Genomic DNA, 14671 nt, shown 5'->3' with positions numbered 1-14671 from the left:
AATTAAATATATATTTTTTAATTATTATAAAAATTTATTTAATATTATGTATAATAATTACATATTCATAATTTAGTTTTAACTCGAATTCAAGTCAATCGAAATATATGTGGTCTTGAATTTTAAGTATAATATATACTCAAACATGCAGAAATGCAATTTACTTCATAATTTTAAATAACAACTATTACAATATCATTATGATACCATGAAGATTTTGATAAATATATAATATTTAAAATATAATTTATTATACTGCTATATTAAAATTAAAAAATAATTCAAAAATAGATTTGAAAAACCATATGAAAAGAAATCATGAGATATTTTTGGGTGATAAAATAGATATAAATTATCCCGAAATGGAATTTCAAAATTCAAATAAAAAGAAGAAGGAAAATAAATCGAGAAAGATAAAGATGCTTCGAGTACCGGCAGCACCCGTATGGTTCCGCGCACGACCCCGATCTCCTCGTCTTCCAATTCGAAGTCCTCCAACTCGAGCGTCCACCGCGGCCATGGAATCGGAATCAGCGGCTTCGACCGGCGGCCGAGGAGAGGCGAGGGCGGCGAAGCGGGTGGTAGTGTGCGGCGGCGGAGTTATCGGCGCCCGCACCGCCTACTTCCTCGCCAAAAATGGGGCGGCGCAGGTCACTGTAGTGGAGAAATCCGCCGTCGCCTGCGCCGCCTCCGGCAAGGCCGGTGGCTTCCTCGCCCTCGACTGGTGCGACGGCGGTCCTCTCTCCGCCCTCGCCCGCGCCAGCTTCCACCTCCACCGCTCCCTCTCCCTCCTCCTCGACGGCCCTAACGCGTACGGTTACCGCCCCCTCGACACCCTCTCCGTCCCCCTCCTCCCCGCCGGATCCTCCTCGGCCACCGCAGCCGCCGGAGCATCGCCGCTTCTCCCGCCGTGGGTCGACGGAGGCACCGCCAGGCCGCCTAGGACGCTCGGGACGGTGGAGACCACGGCCCAGGTCCACCCGCAGCTCTTCACCCGGACGCTCCTCGCCGCCGCCGCGGCGGAGCACGGGGTCGAGGTGGTGATCGGGGAGGCGGAGCGCGTCGAGGTGGAAGGCGGCCGGGCGGTGGCGGTGGTCCTCAAAGAGGGTGGTCGGGCCATCGCCGCCGACGCCGTGGTGCTGGCCCTGGGGCCCTGGTCCGATCGCTTCCCCCTGGTCTCCTCCCTCTTTAACGTCTCCGGCCGCAAAGCGCACAGCATCGTCCTCCGCCCCAAGGATCCCGCCGCCATAACCCCCCACGCCCTCTTCCTCAGCTACCAGCCGTCGCCCGGGTCCAAGCTCTTGGACCCCGAGGTCTACCCCAGACCCACAGGTGAAAAAAAAGAAAGATAGAGAGACCAAGAAGATGACTTGTTCTTGATTTTTAGTCACTTTGCTGATGATTGTGTTTGTTTTCAGGAGAAGTGTACATTTGTGGGATGTCGAAGGATTGCGAGGTGCCGGACGATCCGGAGCAGATTGTCGGCGAGAGGGAGGCGATCCGAATGCTGCACAAGGTCGCTGACTCGTTGTCCAGCCACCTCAAAGACGGAGAAGCCGAGGTGGCGGCGGAGCAGGCTTGCTTCTTGCCGTGCACCGACGATGGTCTGCCGGTCATCGGGGCGATTCCCGGGGTGGAGGGATGCTATGTTGCGACTGGACACAGCTGTTGGGGCATTCTCAACGGACCGGCGACCGGAGCTTCGCTCGCGGAGCTCATCTTGGATGGCTGTTCCACTACTGTGGATCTCAAGCCCTTCAGTCCCTCCAGGTTTCTCCGAAAGCGAGCCAATCAAAGGTAAATTCCCATGGATGTGAATGTAATAACTGTTAATTTGAAACCAGAAGAATCGCTTGGAACTCTGCTGTTGCCACTGCACGATCCCATGGATGTAATAAGTGAAATAGTATGTAGTCAACTTGTCACTCTTTCTTGCTCTCCCAAGTATCCTGTGCTTAAACCAAGAACAGTAATTGATGCAAACCATGAGCAGTTTTCAAGTCAAGCTGCTGGGAGTGGACTTGCACAGAGATTAGTCCGAGATTTTCTTCTTTTCTCCATCAGATCTTGTCAGTGAGTGAGATTATCTTCTCTAGAAATTTGTGATGCGAAGGCTATCCATATCACGAGACCTACCATGACAAGGAATCTGTCCATGAACCAATTGTCAGATAGAATGACACCCTCCTTCTTGCTTCGAAAGGTTGTCGCAGTCTCCAATCTTTCTGCTTCCTGCTCAATGGCCTTCTTTAACATCTGTGAGTTTCCACACGCAATGGCCGGCGTCGGCATCTCTTTAAACCGGTCCATATCCTCAGGTAACTTCAACTAGTTTCTCTTCCCCTGGAGATGACACCTGAAAAGATTCACCTGATTATGTGGCTCAAATGAATATGGAATACCCCTCTCTCAGAAGCACAAAATCTAAAAATTTGGTGTGGATAATAGTTATACTACTTATCTCCAGAAAAAGAAATTTAGAACATGCCACTAGAGCCACATACAAAGGCATCTTCTCACACTCCACAATCTCGTCCGGTCATTACTTGTAAAGACTGCTAAAGTTTTTAATTTCCTCCATTGCTGAGCACCCATATCTGAGAGCGAAGGGGCAAACGATCGGTACATTCAAAAGTCTCAGCCAACAACATCATAAATCAAACAGAACTATCTTTCAGTAGTGAGGGCTTGAGCAGACCAAGCAAAATGAGACAAGTTTTTGGAGCTAGCCACTTTCCTGGCTTTAGACAGAAACCTGAGTGATCATGAGCATTTAAATATGGGGTGCATAATTCAAAAGGTTATGAAATTCAATGGCTGCTTGGGAAAAAAAAAACAAAAAAACAAAAGATGCCCCTGCTGTTGTAATAGATTTTGGTTGGCAAGAGGTAACTAATTTATTAAGAATCCTCTAATCAAGAAAACAAATTAACTATAGTATAGTATTAAATAAAATCATCTATATATACTAGTTTCCCGCATCATTTTTAAACATACCCACAATTTTGTATGGCATCATAATGTGTAAGGAGAAAAATAGGCACCAAAAATACCAGCAAAATTAGATTCATTTTACTGGGCGCTTTGTGAAGGAAATGAAAATTTATCTGATGACCTTAACAGGCTGCAAAAGTGAAATAGCAAAATGTACCCGAAAAAAAAAACGGTGAAATAGCAAAGGTTGGTGCATCTTGCTGTCTGAAGCAGATGAATTGATGATTTTACAACTGAATACTATTTTAACAAAGTTGAAAGGTTCCGAAGCGGTCAGCTGCTCCCCAGACCTCAAATGTCACCCACTTCATTCAAATCTGTGATAGCAAAATGATCGCCAAAAATTAAAAAGAATATATATATGAGAGTCCCAACAACATTCTCAAAACTAAAGGATCGACAGAAATTAAAAAAAAAATAATGAATGCCAACAACATTCAAAAAACTAAAGGTATACTGCTTCATGCATTTCTTTACTTTTGATGAATGGAGGGAGATATGTGCTTATCTCATACCAGATACATACATACATACATACATAATTTTTGAATACATACATACATACATACATACATACATACATACATACATACATACATACATACATACATACATACATACATATATATATATATATATATATATATATATATATATATATATATATATATATATATATATATATATATATATATATAGGTCGATCCAGACTTTGAAAAGTAGCATAGAATATTGCTTCGACTGCTTCGATATCAGAAAAAATCAGACTCAGAGTGTTATCAGAGTCCCGCCCAATGGGCAATTGGCAGCTAAGATCAAAATCCATGGTTTCGCCTACCAGTGAGTAAAGAATCCGGGGTGGTAAAGTTGGGTCTCAATAAAAGCAGTCCGACAAGTACGTTGTCCATTGCTTCAAGGAGGTTGGTAGCCAGAAAAGAAAGTCAGTGGAAGGACAGGGGGCTAGTTAGGATCAAATCGACGAGCTGGTCGAGTAAGAGCTCCTGCTTACCTCTCCCAATGATGGTCGAGCCTACGAACATCTCAATAGTATTAGACCCAGCAGAAGAAGTAGCAGCTGCTGCAGAGGCGGATTGTTGCCTGCGGAGATCAGCTTGCTTCTTCTTGGCATAGTCCTTGAGCATATGGTCCCAGGCATGACAATAGCGGCACCCCATAGACTGGCCGAATGCATGACGGCTAGAAGAATCACGAGAAGCAAAGGACCCAGAGGTAGAAGATCGGGAGCCAGAAGCAACAAGCAAGTAGCTGGCTCAGCAGAACGAAAGGAGCCCAAGACTCGCAGACGAATCTCTTTAGCTATAAGCTCTGAAAGTGCAACATCTAGAGTGGCCAGAGGAGATTTGTGCAGGAGCTGGCCTCTGATGGACTCAAACTCTAGGCAATAAGAAGAATAGGCTGCGTCCGATTCCTCTTCTGCCTTTTTGATTTGATATATATATATATATATATATATATATATATATATATATAGACACACACACACGCACACTCAGAGCGTGATCAACCTGATCGGCTGTTGCTCGAAGTTCGATATTCAACCATCTAACATGCTTGCAAGTGAGAGACATGAGATGAAAACTGGTAAAAACTTGAGAAAGGAAATGACATAGGTAAAGTATTTACCACTACGTTGCCATTTCGATACCCTACTAGTGGGGGTTGAACGTTGGCATTTCGATTCCCTGCCAGTTGGGGTTGTACATTGGCACTTCGATACCTTGCCAATGGGAGTTATACATTGGCATTTCGATATCTTGCCAGTGGGAATTGTATGTTGGTATTTTAATACTCTGCCATTGGAGGTTATGCAGTAGCATTTTGATGTAATCATAGTTTCGGGCTATCGAGTTGAATTTGATGATTTGAAAGAAATTGATTTATGAACGACATTTGAATTTTGAAAAAAATTGAATTTGCATGAGTAATATTTCGATAATGCTACGTATCTAGATTTGGCTTTAAATTGATAAAATTCATATGCTTATTTTCTATAAAATGGTTATTTAATTTATTGTCTGATTTATCTAGTTAAAGTGTTCAATACTTACTGAGTTGTCTATCTCATTATACAATTTTTTACTATTTTTTACGGATCTGAAGAATTAGCTCGACTTGAAAATTTATCATGGGAGAGTGATTAGAGACAAGATTTTGACATCTTTATTTATACCAGATTTTTGTTTTAGAGTTGATGCAATATTTTGAGATATTATTGGTTTTGTAAGACTTTTAATTTTGTTGTTTAATTAGAATTTGAACAATATTATTTAAATTATTTTCTCTGTCTTATTATAATATCATGATGAGATGCCTTGCATACTCGTGGGGAGAGTTTTTGGTGCGAACACCAGTGCCAAGTCAGCCATCATCGAGTCTACGGTCGCCACAGGGTCCAGCTAGTTCAGCTAGTTTGATTTTATTTTGGATTGATTTATTTAAGTTGGGTTTATGTTATGTTGGTTGGGTTTATTTGCATATTATCATTTTAGGGCCTTTTTGGGATTGTTTTATTTGCAGAGGTCTATTTGTTATTTTGTGACCCTATATATATGGGTCCATGCACTTATTTAGGGTTTGATGAATGATGAATGAAAATTAGTTTCCTTTCTTTTTGAAGTCCTGGTGTGAAGCCATGGCTAGAGCCAGGTGAAAAGTTTGGTTCTTCTTTCTCCCCCTCTTCTTCTCCTCTTTTTCTTCTTTCCCCTCCTTTTCTTCTCTCTTCCCTCTCCTTTCTGTAGTTGTCCTGCATCAGCTTTGGCATCGGAGCAGACATGCTTTGCCCCTATTGCCAAAGCCTCGATCTAGTTTATCAGAGCTGCAGGAAAGAAATCCTTATCTTCCTGTGTCCTCCTTGTTCTGTGGGTTCCCTTTCCGAAAGTTCCACTCCAAGTCCTAAATCAAGCGACGCCACCCCGTAGGCTAAAAAAAAGAGAGAGGAAAGAACCTGTTCATCGTTCCCTCCGCCCGCACGCAGCCGCCGCTCCGTTTTTCTCTCTACCCGTCGTAGCAGCACCGCCACTACCGCCACCTCCTTCTACAGTGCCGCCTCGTCGCTGGGTCGCCACTGGGGACCACCGCATCACTACGGAAGCCCATCGGCCGCGTCCCTGTTGCCACCGTCTGTAGTCGGAGCCGAAGGAGGAACGCCACCGCCCCTCTCCGTCGTCGCAAAATCCGGCCACCGCCACGTGGCAGGTAGCCTTCCCCTCAAAACCCTAGGCGAATCCAATCGGGCTGAATAAAAAGAGAGCATCACACGTGACTCGCACATGCTCAACCGCACGCGAGCCGCATGTGCTGCCCAAAAAAAAAAGAAAAAAAAAGAGCATATATATCAAGCATACTATCTGACTGCAATTACTTGTCTGGATTTATTACATAATTCTAAGTTTATTTCAATTGTTAGAGTTAGCTTCCGTTAATATTGAGCATACATATTGACAATCAAAGTTCATTGCATGCATTAGGTCTGCATCAGAGGTAATATTGTCCTCATTTGATAGGATAGCACATAATTGAGTCATTCATCTTATGCACCTTCGTAGTGGTCGTATCATCCTGCATTCCAAATCTCAATCTACCATGGATGCCCGCATCGAAGCCCTAATGAAAGCGGTCGAAGACTTGACCACCCGACTCAGTTTAGTTGAAACCTCCTTACAAAGGATCAATGGATCCAAAGACGATAGTGTCGCCCCTTACCCTGGTCTAGACCTAGAGGATGAAGCCCTAGATCCACAAGGCTCCGTTTGGCAGGATATTTTTGACAATATACCTTTCCTAGGCTGCCCCCATGCCAACCCTCGTCCCAGAAGACCGGGTCCCTTCCTTAATGCCGATCGAGGTCACCGCCATGATGTCGCACCCAGAGAGCTTCGAGACCACGACGATGATGTCATGAGGGGTATTAAGGTTGAAGCCCCTGCCTTTGATAGTCGCCTTGACCCAAAAGCTTTCTCGAACTGGATGCACGAGATGGACCTCTTCTTTAAGTGGTATAATTTGTCTGAAGAGAAAAGGTTCGGTTCGCTAGAATGAAGCTCATCGGTCGAGCTAAACTTTTTTGACAAAGCACCGAACATCTGTTAGCTAGGAGACATCAATATGTAATAATTGATTGGGTAGAGATGAAAGAGAGACTTAAAGAAAAATACCTACCCCTTAACTACCAAGACGATCTCCTTAACCGATAGAATACTAATCCACATTAATACGACGCCCTGACACACGGAGCACTTCCACGGGCCCTAATTTCTCAAGATCCAAACCTTCTATAGGATCCTCTACCCCTAGACCCCCTCCTATTGTCCCTGTCCCAAGTCGAGACACTAACAGCAAGAGAATCTTTGGTGAGCTTCCCAAACTACATTCCAAAATTCAATGCTACAAATGCCAAGGTTTTGGTCACGTTGCCTTCTAATGTGCTAACAAATCTATCATTATTGATCAGCAAGAGCAGGAAGGTGACAAAGATGACTTGGAGGAGCAAGTCTATGAACCGAACCTCAATAACATTTGGGATATTGAGGAAGAATGTGAGAACAACCCTGACATCCTAGGGTGCACCCGCACTATACCTAGTTCGCTTGCATAGTCAGATAGAGAGTCTGACCAGTCCACCATGAGTGTTGTTAGATGTGCCCTCGGACAACCCATCGAAACTGATGTTAGGATTTTCAAGTCTGTATATGCATTTGCACTACACATTCATAAGTTACATCAGAAAATCCATAAGGGCATTCATGCACGTACTGCTCAATTTAAGGTGCAAGCTGATTTCCACAAGGATGCCAAAGATATTCAAACTTGGGGTTACGTAATAATCCGTCTTAAGGAATTGTAGTCTCTTAGTGTTAGACAATGCAGGGTGTTGCACAAGGATGGCATTGACGCCTATACCATTGACTTTCCATTTGATTTGAGTAATAACCTTACTTTTAATATCAATAATTTGGTTGCAATCCCTGATGACTCTTTCGCTGCACCCTCTCTTGAGCCCGAAACTTATCATATTACCGATTCCATGCCATCTTCGTTTCCTTTTCTCCTCCATCGAGCACAAAAAGAATATATTGATTCTATTTTAGCCGAGCAAATAGTTTTTACCAGTGATGGAGGCATTCAGCGTTTCCTAGTTCGTTAGCAAGGACAACCAAAGTTCGGCTACACTTGGATTCAGCGCGATGAGTTACCGCCGATTGATCCGGACTTGTTGGAGTACTACCGAGGCTACACCGAGCCGCTTTCGTCGAGGTCGACTCCTTCCCATCCGGGGAGAGTTGGTGCAGACACCAGTGCCAGATCAACCATCATCGGGTCTACGGTCGCCACAAGGTCCAGCCAGTTCAGCCAATTTGATTTTATTTTGGATTGATTTATTTTAGTTGGATTTATGTTATGTTGATTGGGTTTATTTGCATATTGTCATTTTAGGGTCTTTTTGGGATTGTTTTATCTGCAGGGGTCTATTTGTTATTTTGTGACCCTATATATATGGGTCTATGCACTTGTTTAGGGTTTGATGAATGATGAATGAAAATTAGTCTCCTTTTTTTCTGAAGCCCAGGTGTGAAGCCATAGCCAGAGTTAGGTGAGAAGCATGGTTCTTCTTCCTCCCCCTCTTCTCCTCTTCTTCTTTTTTCCCCTCCTCTTCTTCTCTCTTTCCTTTCCTTTCTGCAGTTGTCTTGCATTAGTTTTCTACGATTGTGCAGCAGTTGCCGCGACCCCTGACTCGTGATCTTGGGTCGGGGGCGTGATATTAGGGTTACAAAATGATACCTATTTATTAAATGGATCTGGTTAGAAATTATAGATTTTATTCAATACCTATTTTCAGCCCGACCCATTACCCTGTCTAACTCATAGGCTTGGAGTGTGTTCAACCCATGATGCTTGATTTGTCCTTGGCACTACCAAAATTGACAATTTTGCCTTCTTTTGCTGTGCATTCTTGTGCGGACATGCATTTTTCTTTTCCTCTCACGAAACAATGACCCATGATGCGTAAACTATAATTGAATTTCATCGGTGGTTAATGCAGTTAACCTCTATAACTCATTTCATATCTATCCTATTTTTGGCTGAGGTCATAAGAGGATGGATGGATGGAGTTAGAAGGATGGATGATCCCATCTACCATTTGGTTCAAAAATCTTAAAAATGATGGATAAAAAAAAAGGGATCGCCATCGATGGCCCACTAATTTGCATCCTCCCAAATTAAAAAAAAAATGCAAGATAGGATGGATGGAGCATGTGAAGAATACATTTCTACGTTGACAAATTTATTCGTATTAATTTTTTTGATAAAATTTTAACACATCTTCGCTCTTTTTTATTAAAAAATATTTTATTAAAAATATCATACAAATATTATACATCCTTTCCTTTATTCTTCCTATATCAAATAGAAGAGAAAATTATTCTTATCCATCCCACTAAACGCATATGAAAAATTCATTCATCCTTTTTCTCGTTCATCTTTTCTTCTTTGTCCATCCCGTACCAAATAGAGGGCCAAGGCAGACCCAAGATGGCTCATGCTCGTAACCCACCGATTCGTCCCCATCGAATGGATTTGCTTTTCCGATGTAGGCGTCACTTGAGCTAATCATGAGCCGGATTTGGGCATAAATAAGATTAGATTTTAAATAGGCCCCGCTCGAAGCCCATAAAAAAAAAGAGTGGAATTGAGGCTAGGCTGTGATCCGTTGCGGTTGGGGCCCAGCAACGGTAACCAAAAAAACGAAACTTCATTTGGCGGCATCAGACAATTTGTGCCATAATCGGTGCCATGTTGGTGTCCGGTGCCAATTTGTCGCATGACACGTCGGTTTTTGTACAGTCGATAACCGCCCCATGATACGGTTCGCATTATTATTGGTAACGTCCTACCCACTGCTTTTATATTATAACAACACGCATAAATAATAACAATAACAATAATAATATTAATAATAATAGTAATGGAAACCATTAACGTTTTTGTTATTAATTTTAGCATTCATTGTTTTTTATTATCGGCATTTCCCTTTTTTTCATCGACGACGTGTCTCCAGCGGATTTACTTTTCCCGCTTCCTGCGGTTGTTAGAGAGAGAGAAGTTGAATGACCTCTCGGTTCTCGGGGGTTTCCTTCAGGTGGCCGTGAACGCGCGGTGGACGTTGCATTCCCTCCCTCCCCCTAAATCTCGATTCAATCTTGTCTCATCGAGAATCCGAGAGGAATCAATAAGAAAGGAGGAGATTTGTTTCCAATATCTCTTCCGAATAGCTTGGTAGGGATTAATATCATTTTTTCCTTTATTTTCCTTTTATTTCTGCCTTCTATTTCATGTTCATGATTATTTCTTCTGATTTCGTGTTTCGATTGGTTTTGATTTCTCAATCAAGAAAGCATGTCACTCCCAAAAAAATTTCAATTATGATGCCTTGATTACCCTTTCCTTTTTTGTTTTTATATTTTAATTCAAGGCATTCAAAGATTTGGGAGAAAAGGAAAGTGATTGAGGATTGGGAAGGTAATTGCAGTCTTTTTGATCCCTATGTTTCTGCTCAATTCTCTTGTTTTCTTCGAATATAGTTTGAAGTGCATATGTAAAGTATTAATGTGATTTTTAATTATGTGGTCGCGGCATTTAATGAATGCGTGAGGATGAGTTATTTATATCTCTCAGTGAGACCGAATTTCCGCAAATAAAACCTGTATGGTTTATTTGCTGACAAACATACTGATGCAAGCTTTGTCAAAATGATACTCCATTTATCCGCATTCTATTTCCAATAACAACAAGTGCAACATCGCCCTCTGGTTTTTATCTGGTACAATTACTGCAGGAAATTCACTTTAGGAAAATGATCACTTCTTCCATTGAAGAGTTCATGTGGGATTGGGTGCATTTAGCTAGTGTTCATTCTCTCATGCTGGTCTCTTGTCACTGTGTTTCCCATTTTAGTCTCACTTTTGGCTTTATGACTGTCTGATCATACTAGGCATTAATTTACCTTTTGCACATTATGGTTTTGGTGCTGATAGAGTTTTTGGGAATTCAGAATTTCAGATACAATAGTTCACTCAGGTTCCTTATGATCTATAGGCCATGTGATCATGCACGGTTCCTACCTTTGCCTTTCAAGAAAGTGCCTTGGCCTATCCCAATTTTTTGATTACATTCATGCAGTCAACCGAAGCTATGGGCTGCAGAGATATGCATCCTTCTAGAACATCATATGTATGCCTTGCTTTGTGTTCTTTTTTCTTTCCCCCAGTTTTCTTTGCCATGCAGGATCCTTGCCTGAAGGATATTATAGCTGACTTGGGCTCTCATTGCATATATGATTGATCATGAATGGCTGCACTTTGGTAATTTCCAGTTTCTGTTTCATTGATGCCGATTTGGTTCAAGATGTTTGATTGTGGTTCCAGGCAACATCTATGGATAGATAGAAAGGAAAGGTTTTAACTTGTAGATCTTTAAACAATTCTCTGCCTTGACTGTATATGTGGCTGCTCATATGTCTTGCTTGCGTTATGTGGATGAGACCTGAGAGGCTGAGACCATTTTTGGATGTCTATGTACTTAAGACTGTATATTCTTTAAAATCATGCCTTTATTTTGTTTCATGAGTTCACAGTTTGTATAACTGCATTTGTCTTTGCTTGTACATCAAGTATTATAGCTTGACGTTGATCAGATATGGGCCAAAGCCAGATATTACTGTCATTTTTGCTAAAATGGATGATAAATATGTTCCTATGTAGTTTTGTTTTGTAAGAACACATGCCAAATCTTCAAGCTAAACGTAATGAGCTGTGCTCATCCAATGACAAGACTCACGACTGGATGTTGACACACTTTCATCTTTCATGTAGTGGTTTCCTATTCTCTTCTGTCCATCCACTTCATATTTTAAGCAGTGCCTATGTATAAGGCAAGGTACTGGGATTGTAATCAGTGTTGGCAGGGTGGAATACTAAGAACACTTTTCCTTTCAGCCACAAATATTTCTTTTTCTTGCTCTTAATATCATCATGCTTGCTAATGATTCTCCCTTGATTTCATGCTATTTTTTATCCGTAGGCAACCTCACAGCAAAGCACTGGATCTTTCTTTTTCATTCAGGTCTTTTCTTCTTTCCCTTCTAAAGTTGGCTTTTTTATGTGCCGTGTGCATAGATGAAAACTATTTCTGTTTATATGAGTCCATTTGATGTGACACCAATCTGATAGTGGGCTCTGTCTGATTTTTACTATTAAAGAATTCATCTAGATCTTAAGATTAGATCATGTTTATGGTGTATTTAGCTTCAGAACATTCTCTCTCATGACACCTATCCTCATTTATTGTGTCCTAGAAACCCCTTATACTGACAAGTGGCAAGAAGCTTGCGCCACTGTTGATACTATTAGTTTCAATTTTTAACTCGACATACGTACCTAGGCAGTTTGGGGTTGAAGCCATTTTCATATTGTCTCTTTGATCAATTACATTTTCTTCTTCATTCTGTTGAGCTAACTTACTCGCCACTTTCTTTCATGAGCAGTGCCACACGTTTTAGACATGTTTAATTCCTTTCCTTTCTAGAGAAAGGAATGAACTATACGTGTATACATACATGGACATATACATCCTGTGCATGCCTGCACTCTGTATGTATGTATGCATGCATATATGTACTTTGTGCCCACTTTGTTTCTCTAAGTATATCACAATCTTCAATCAAGGGCTTAACTGCTTTTGCCTCTGCTTAGGATTGTTCTTTCATGTATCAAGATATACTATCTTGTCGCAATAATTCTGCTAAGAAGAACGCCTGCCCTTCTCCTAGTAATTCCTTGCAGATGCTCATGGGTTACTCATACATCATTTCCTTGTGTGATTTTGAAGACATTTTAGGCCTTTTAGGCTGAGTAGAAGGCACAGCTTTTAATTTGTTATGAACCCGAATAAACTTAATGAATTCTAGCCAATGAACCATGTCCCTTCATTAGATATATTAAATTGAAAGCCAGACAAAATGAGCACCTAAGAAGAAAAGACCATATGCATATAATGCTTAAGATGTCTTGTCCTTGAGTTTTGGCATCTAATTTTCTCTCAAAGCATTCTCCCTTTCCTCTCTTTACCTTGTGCTACTTGTTTCTTTATTTGGACCTAACATTTGCTCTTATGACCAAGCATCCTCACGCATCCATTGGTTTTGATAAGTTTCTTAAGTGATCCATTGCAGCCCTTGAGTTCTTGCTTGCTCTTGTTGCCTTCTTTTATGACTCTGCAGTGCCAATGAGCATAATCCGTTGAGTTTTTGTCTGCTCTTGTTTCATCTTCTTTTAAAGACTTCCCTGTGCTAATGAGCATACTATAGTAATATTCTATCAAAAGTACAGTTCTTAATTTTCTTGTTATGATCACTGCTATGAAATATTTGCAGTTACTCATGTCGCATTTCTCTTGTCCAGGGATCCCAGTTTGGTGCATCCCTATGCATCTTACCAGTGCCATATGTTTCAGTGAGAGAATGGGATCTAGAATGAACCCAGGACACTGGTTCTCTCAAGATCTGGGACATCTTAGCTGTCCAGTTCGTACTGGTTGAGGCAGACTGGTTGGCTAGCCAGATCACCCAGTACCAATAGGGACAATGGGGTCCCACTCATGGAAAGAGAGAATCCTGATGGAAATAGGGTTAGCAGGCACAAGAGAGAGGAAAAGAGAGAGGAGAGGAAGGGAGAGAAGAGAGGAAGGAGAGGAAGAAGAGGGAGAAGAGAGAAAGGAGGGAAATCATGCTATTTTTTTTTGTTTGGCATGAAATTTGTTCACTTAGGAGTAAACAAGAAGGGATCTTGGAGGAGTACCTATTTAAGAGACTCAAAAGCCTATTTAAGAAGCTAAAAGGATCTTAAAATCATCAAAGCCAACAAATATTAAATAATAAAACTTAAAGAAACCAAAAAAATTAAAAAATGGGATCTGGATGTGTCCTGGTACCATATTGGGACAGCATCCCATCTTGATTGTTGGGATAGGAGCATCCTGGTACCATACTGGCCAGGACCAAACAGGGATGGTTACTAGTACCAGGTCTTAACTCCTTGCTCTTGTCACAATTGACACATCACTTTCTGATTTCTTCCATGCGCATGCTTGCATTAGGATAACTGCTAGATTGAACTGCAGGAAATTGGCCTGATGTTAGAGTCGAAGGTTTTCACTTTATCGGGAGTATTTTGGCATCACGAGAGTTCATTTTTTGAACAGATGTTTTACCATCAAAGATTTACATTTCTCATCATGACCATCTCACCCTAATGGTGGTCTGTTCTGTGTAATTATAAGTTTCAGCAGTTGGTCTGATTCCAAGGTTACATGTGCTGTGGTCATTCAAGATCCTTTTGTTTTTTCTGACAAAATTCAGGTTCGATCGGTGAATCCAGTCTCTCAAGTTCTGCACAAGCTTTAAGTCAGGTGATGGTGCACAATTCCTCCTGCTGCATATCAAGAAAGTGGCTTCTACCTTATTCCATCCATGCATAGAGGTAACACTGTAAGTGAGGCTGTATATTGAAATGTGAAGACAAGATTGACATGTTCTTAAGATTATCAGTTATTTTTTTGTTAGAGATGCCTTGATTTGGTTGAAACTTCTTATTTCTTTGCT

The 14671-nt window shown here is 41.5% G+C and overlaps 2 protein-coding genes across 4 annotated transcripts in view; both read left to right on the top strand.

The window, feature by feature from the left end:
* Nucleotides 1-190: 190 nt before the first annotated feature.
* Nucleotides 191-2005, top strand: LOC103721244 (FAD-dependent oxidoreductase family protein). The gene is made up of 2 exons (XM_008811365.6): nt 191-1332; nt 1419-2005. Exons 1-2 carry the CDS (start codon nt 306-308, stop codon nt 1799-1801), a joined length of 1410 nt encoding a protein of 469 aa, XP_008809587.5. The 5' UTR covers nt 191-305; the 3' UTR covers nt 1802-2005.
* Nucleotides 2006-9916: 7911 nt separating this feature from the next.
* LOC103721242 (putative cyclic nucleotide-gated ion channel 5) overlaps nt 9917-14671 on the top strand; it is a 41616-nt gene continuing 36861 nt past the window's right edge. Inside the window, exons 1-3 of one of the 3 annotated variants that reach the window (XM_089925300.1) lie at nt 9917-10290; nt 10487-10533; nt 14429-14549. The gene's annotated coding sequence lies outside the window, so the exon portion shown is untranslated. Of the gene's footprint in view, nt 10291-10486; nt 10534-12679; nt 14550-14671 lie in introns of those variants that run through there. The other 2 variants (XM_088704169.2, XM_089925301.1) reach the window with 2 other exon arrangements.

This window comes from Phoenix dactylifera, chromosome 9 (genome assembly GCF_051530095.1).
Source record: "Phoenix dactylifera cultivar Ajwa chromosome 9, Ajwa_hap1_PhDact_Kaust_v1.1, whole genome shotgun sequence".
Lineage (NCBI taxonomy): Eukaryota > Viridiplantae > Streptophyta > Magnoliopsida > Arecales > Arecaceae > Phoenix > Phoenix dactylifera.
The sequence above is the reverse complement of the archived record's forward strand: the minus strand, read 5'-3'. Positions and strand labels throughout refer to the sequence as shown.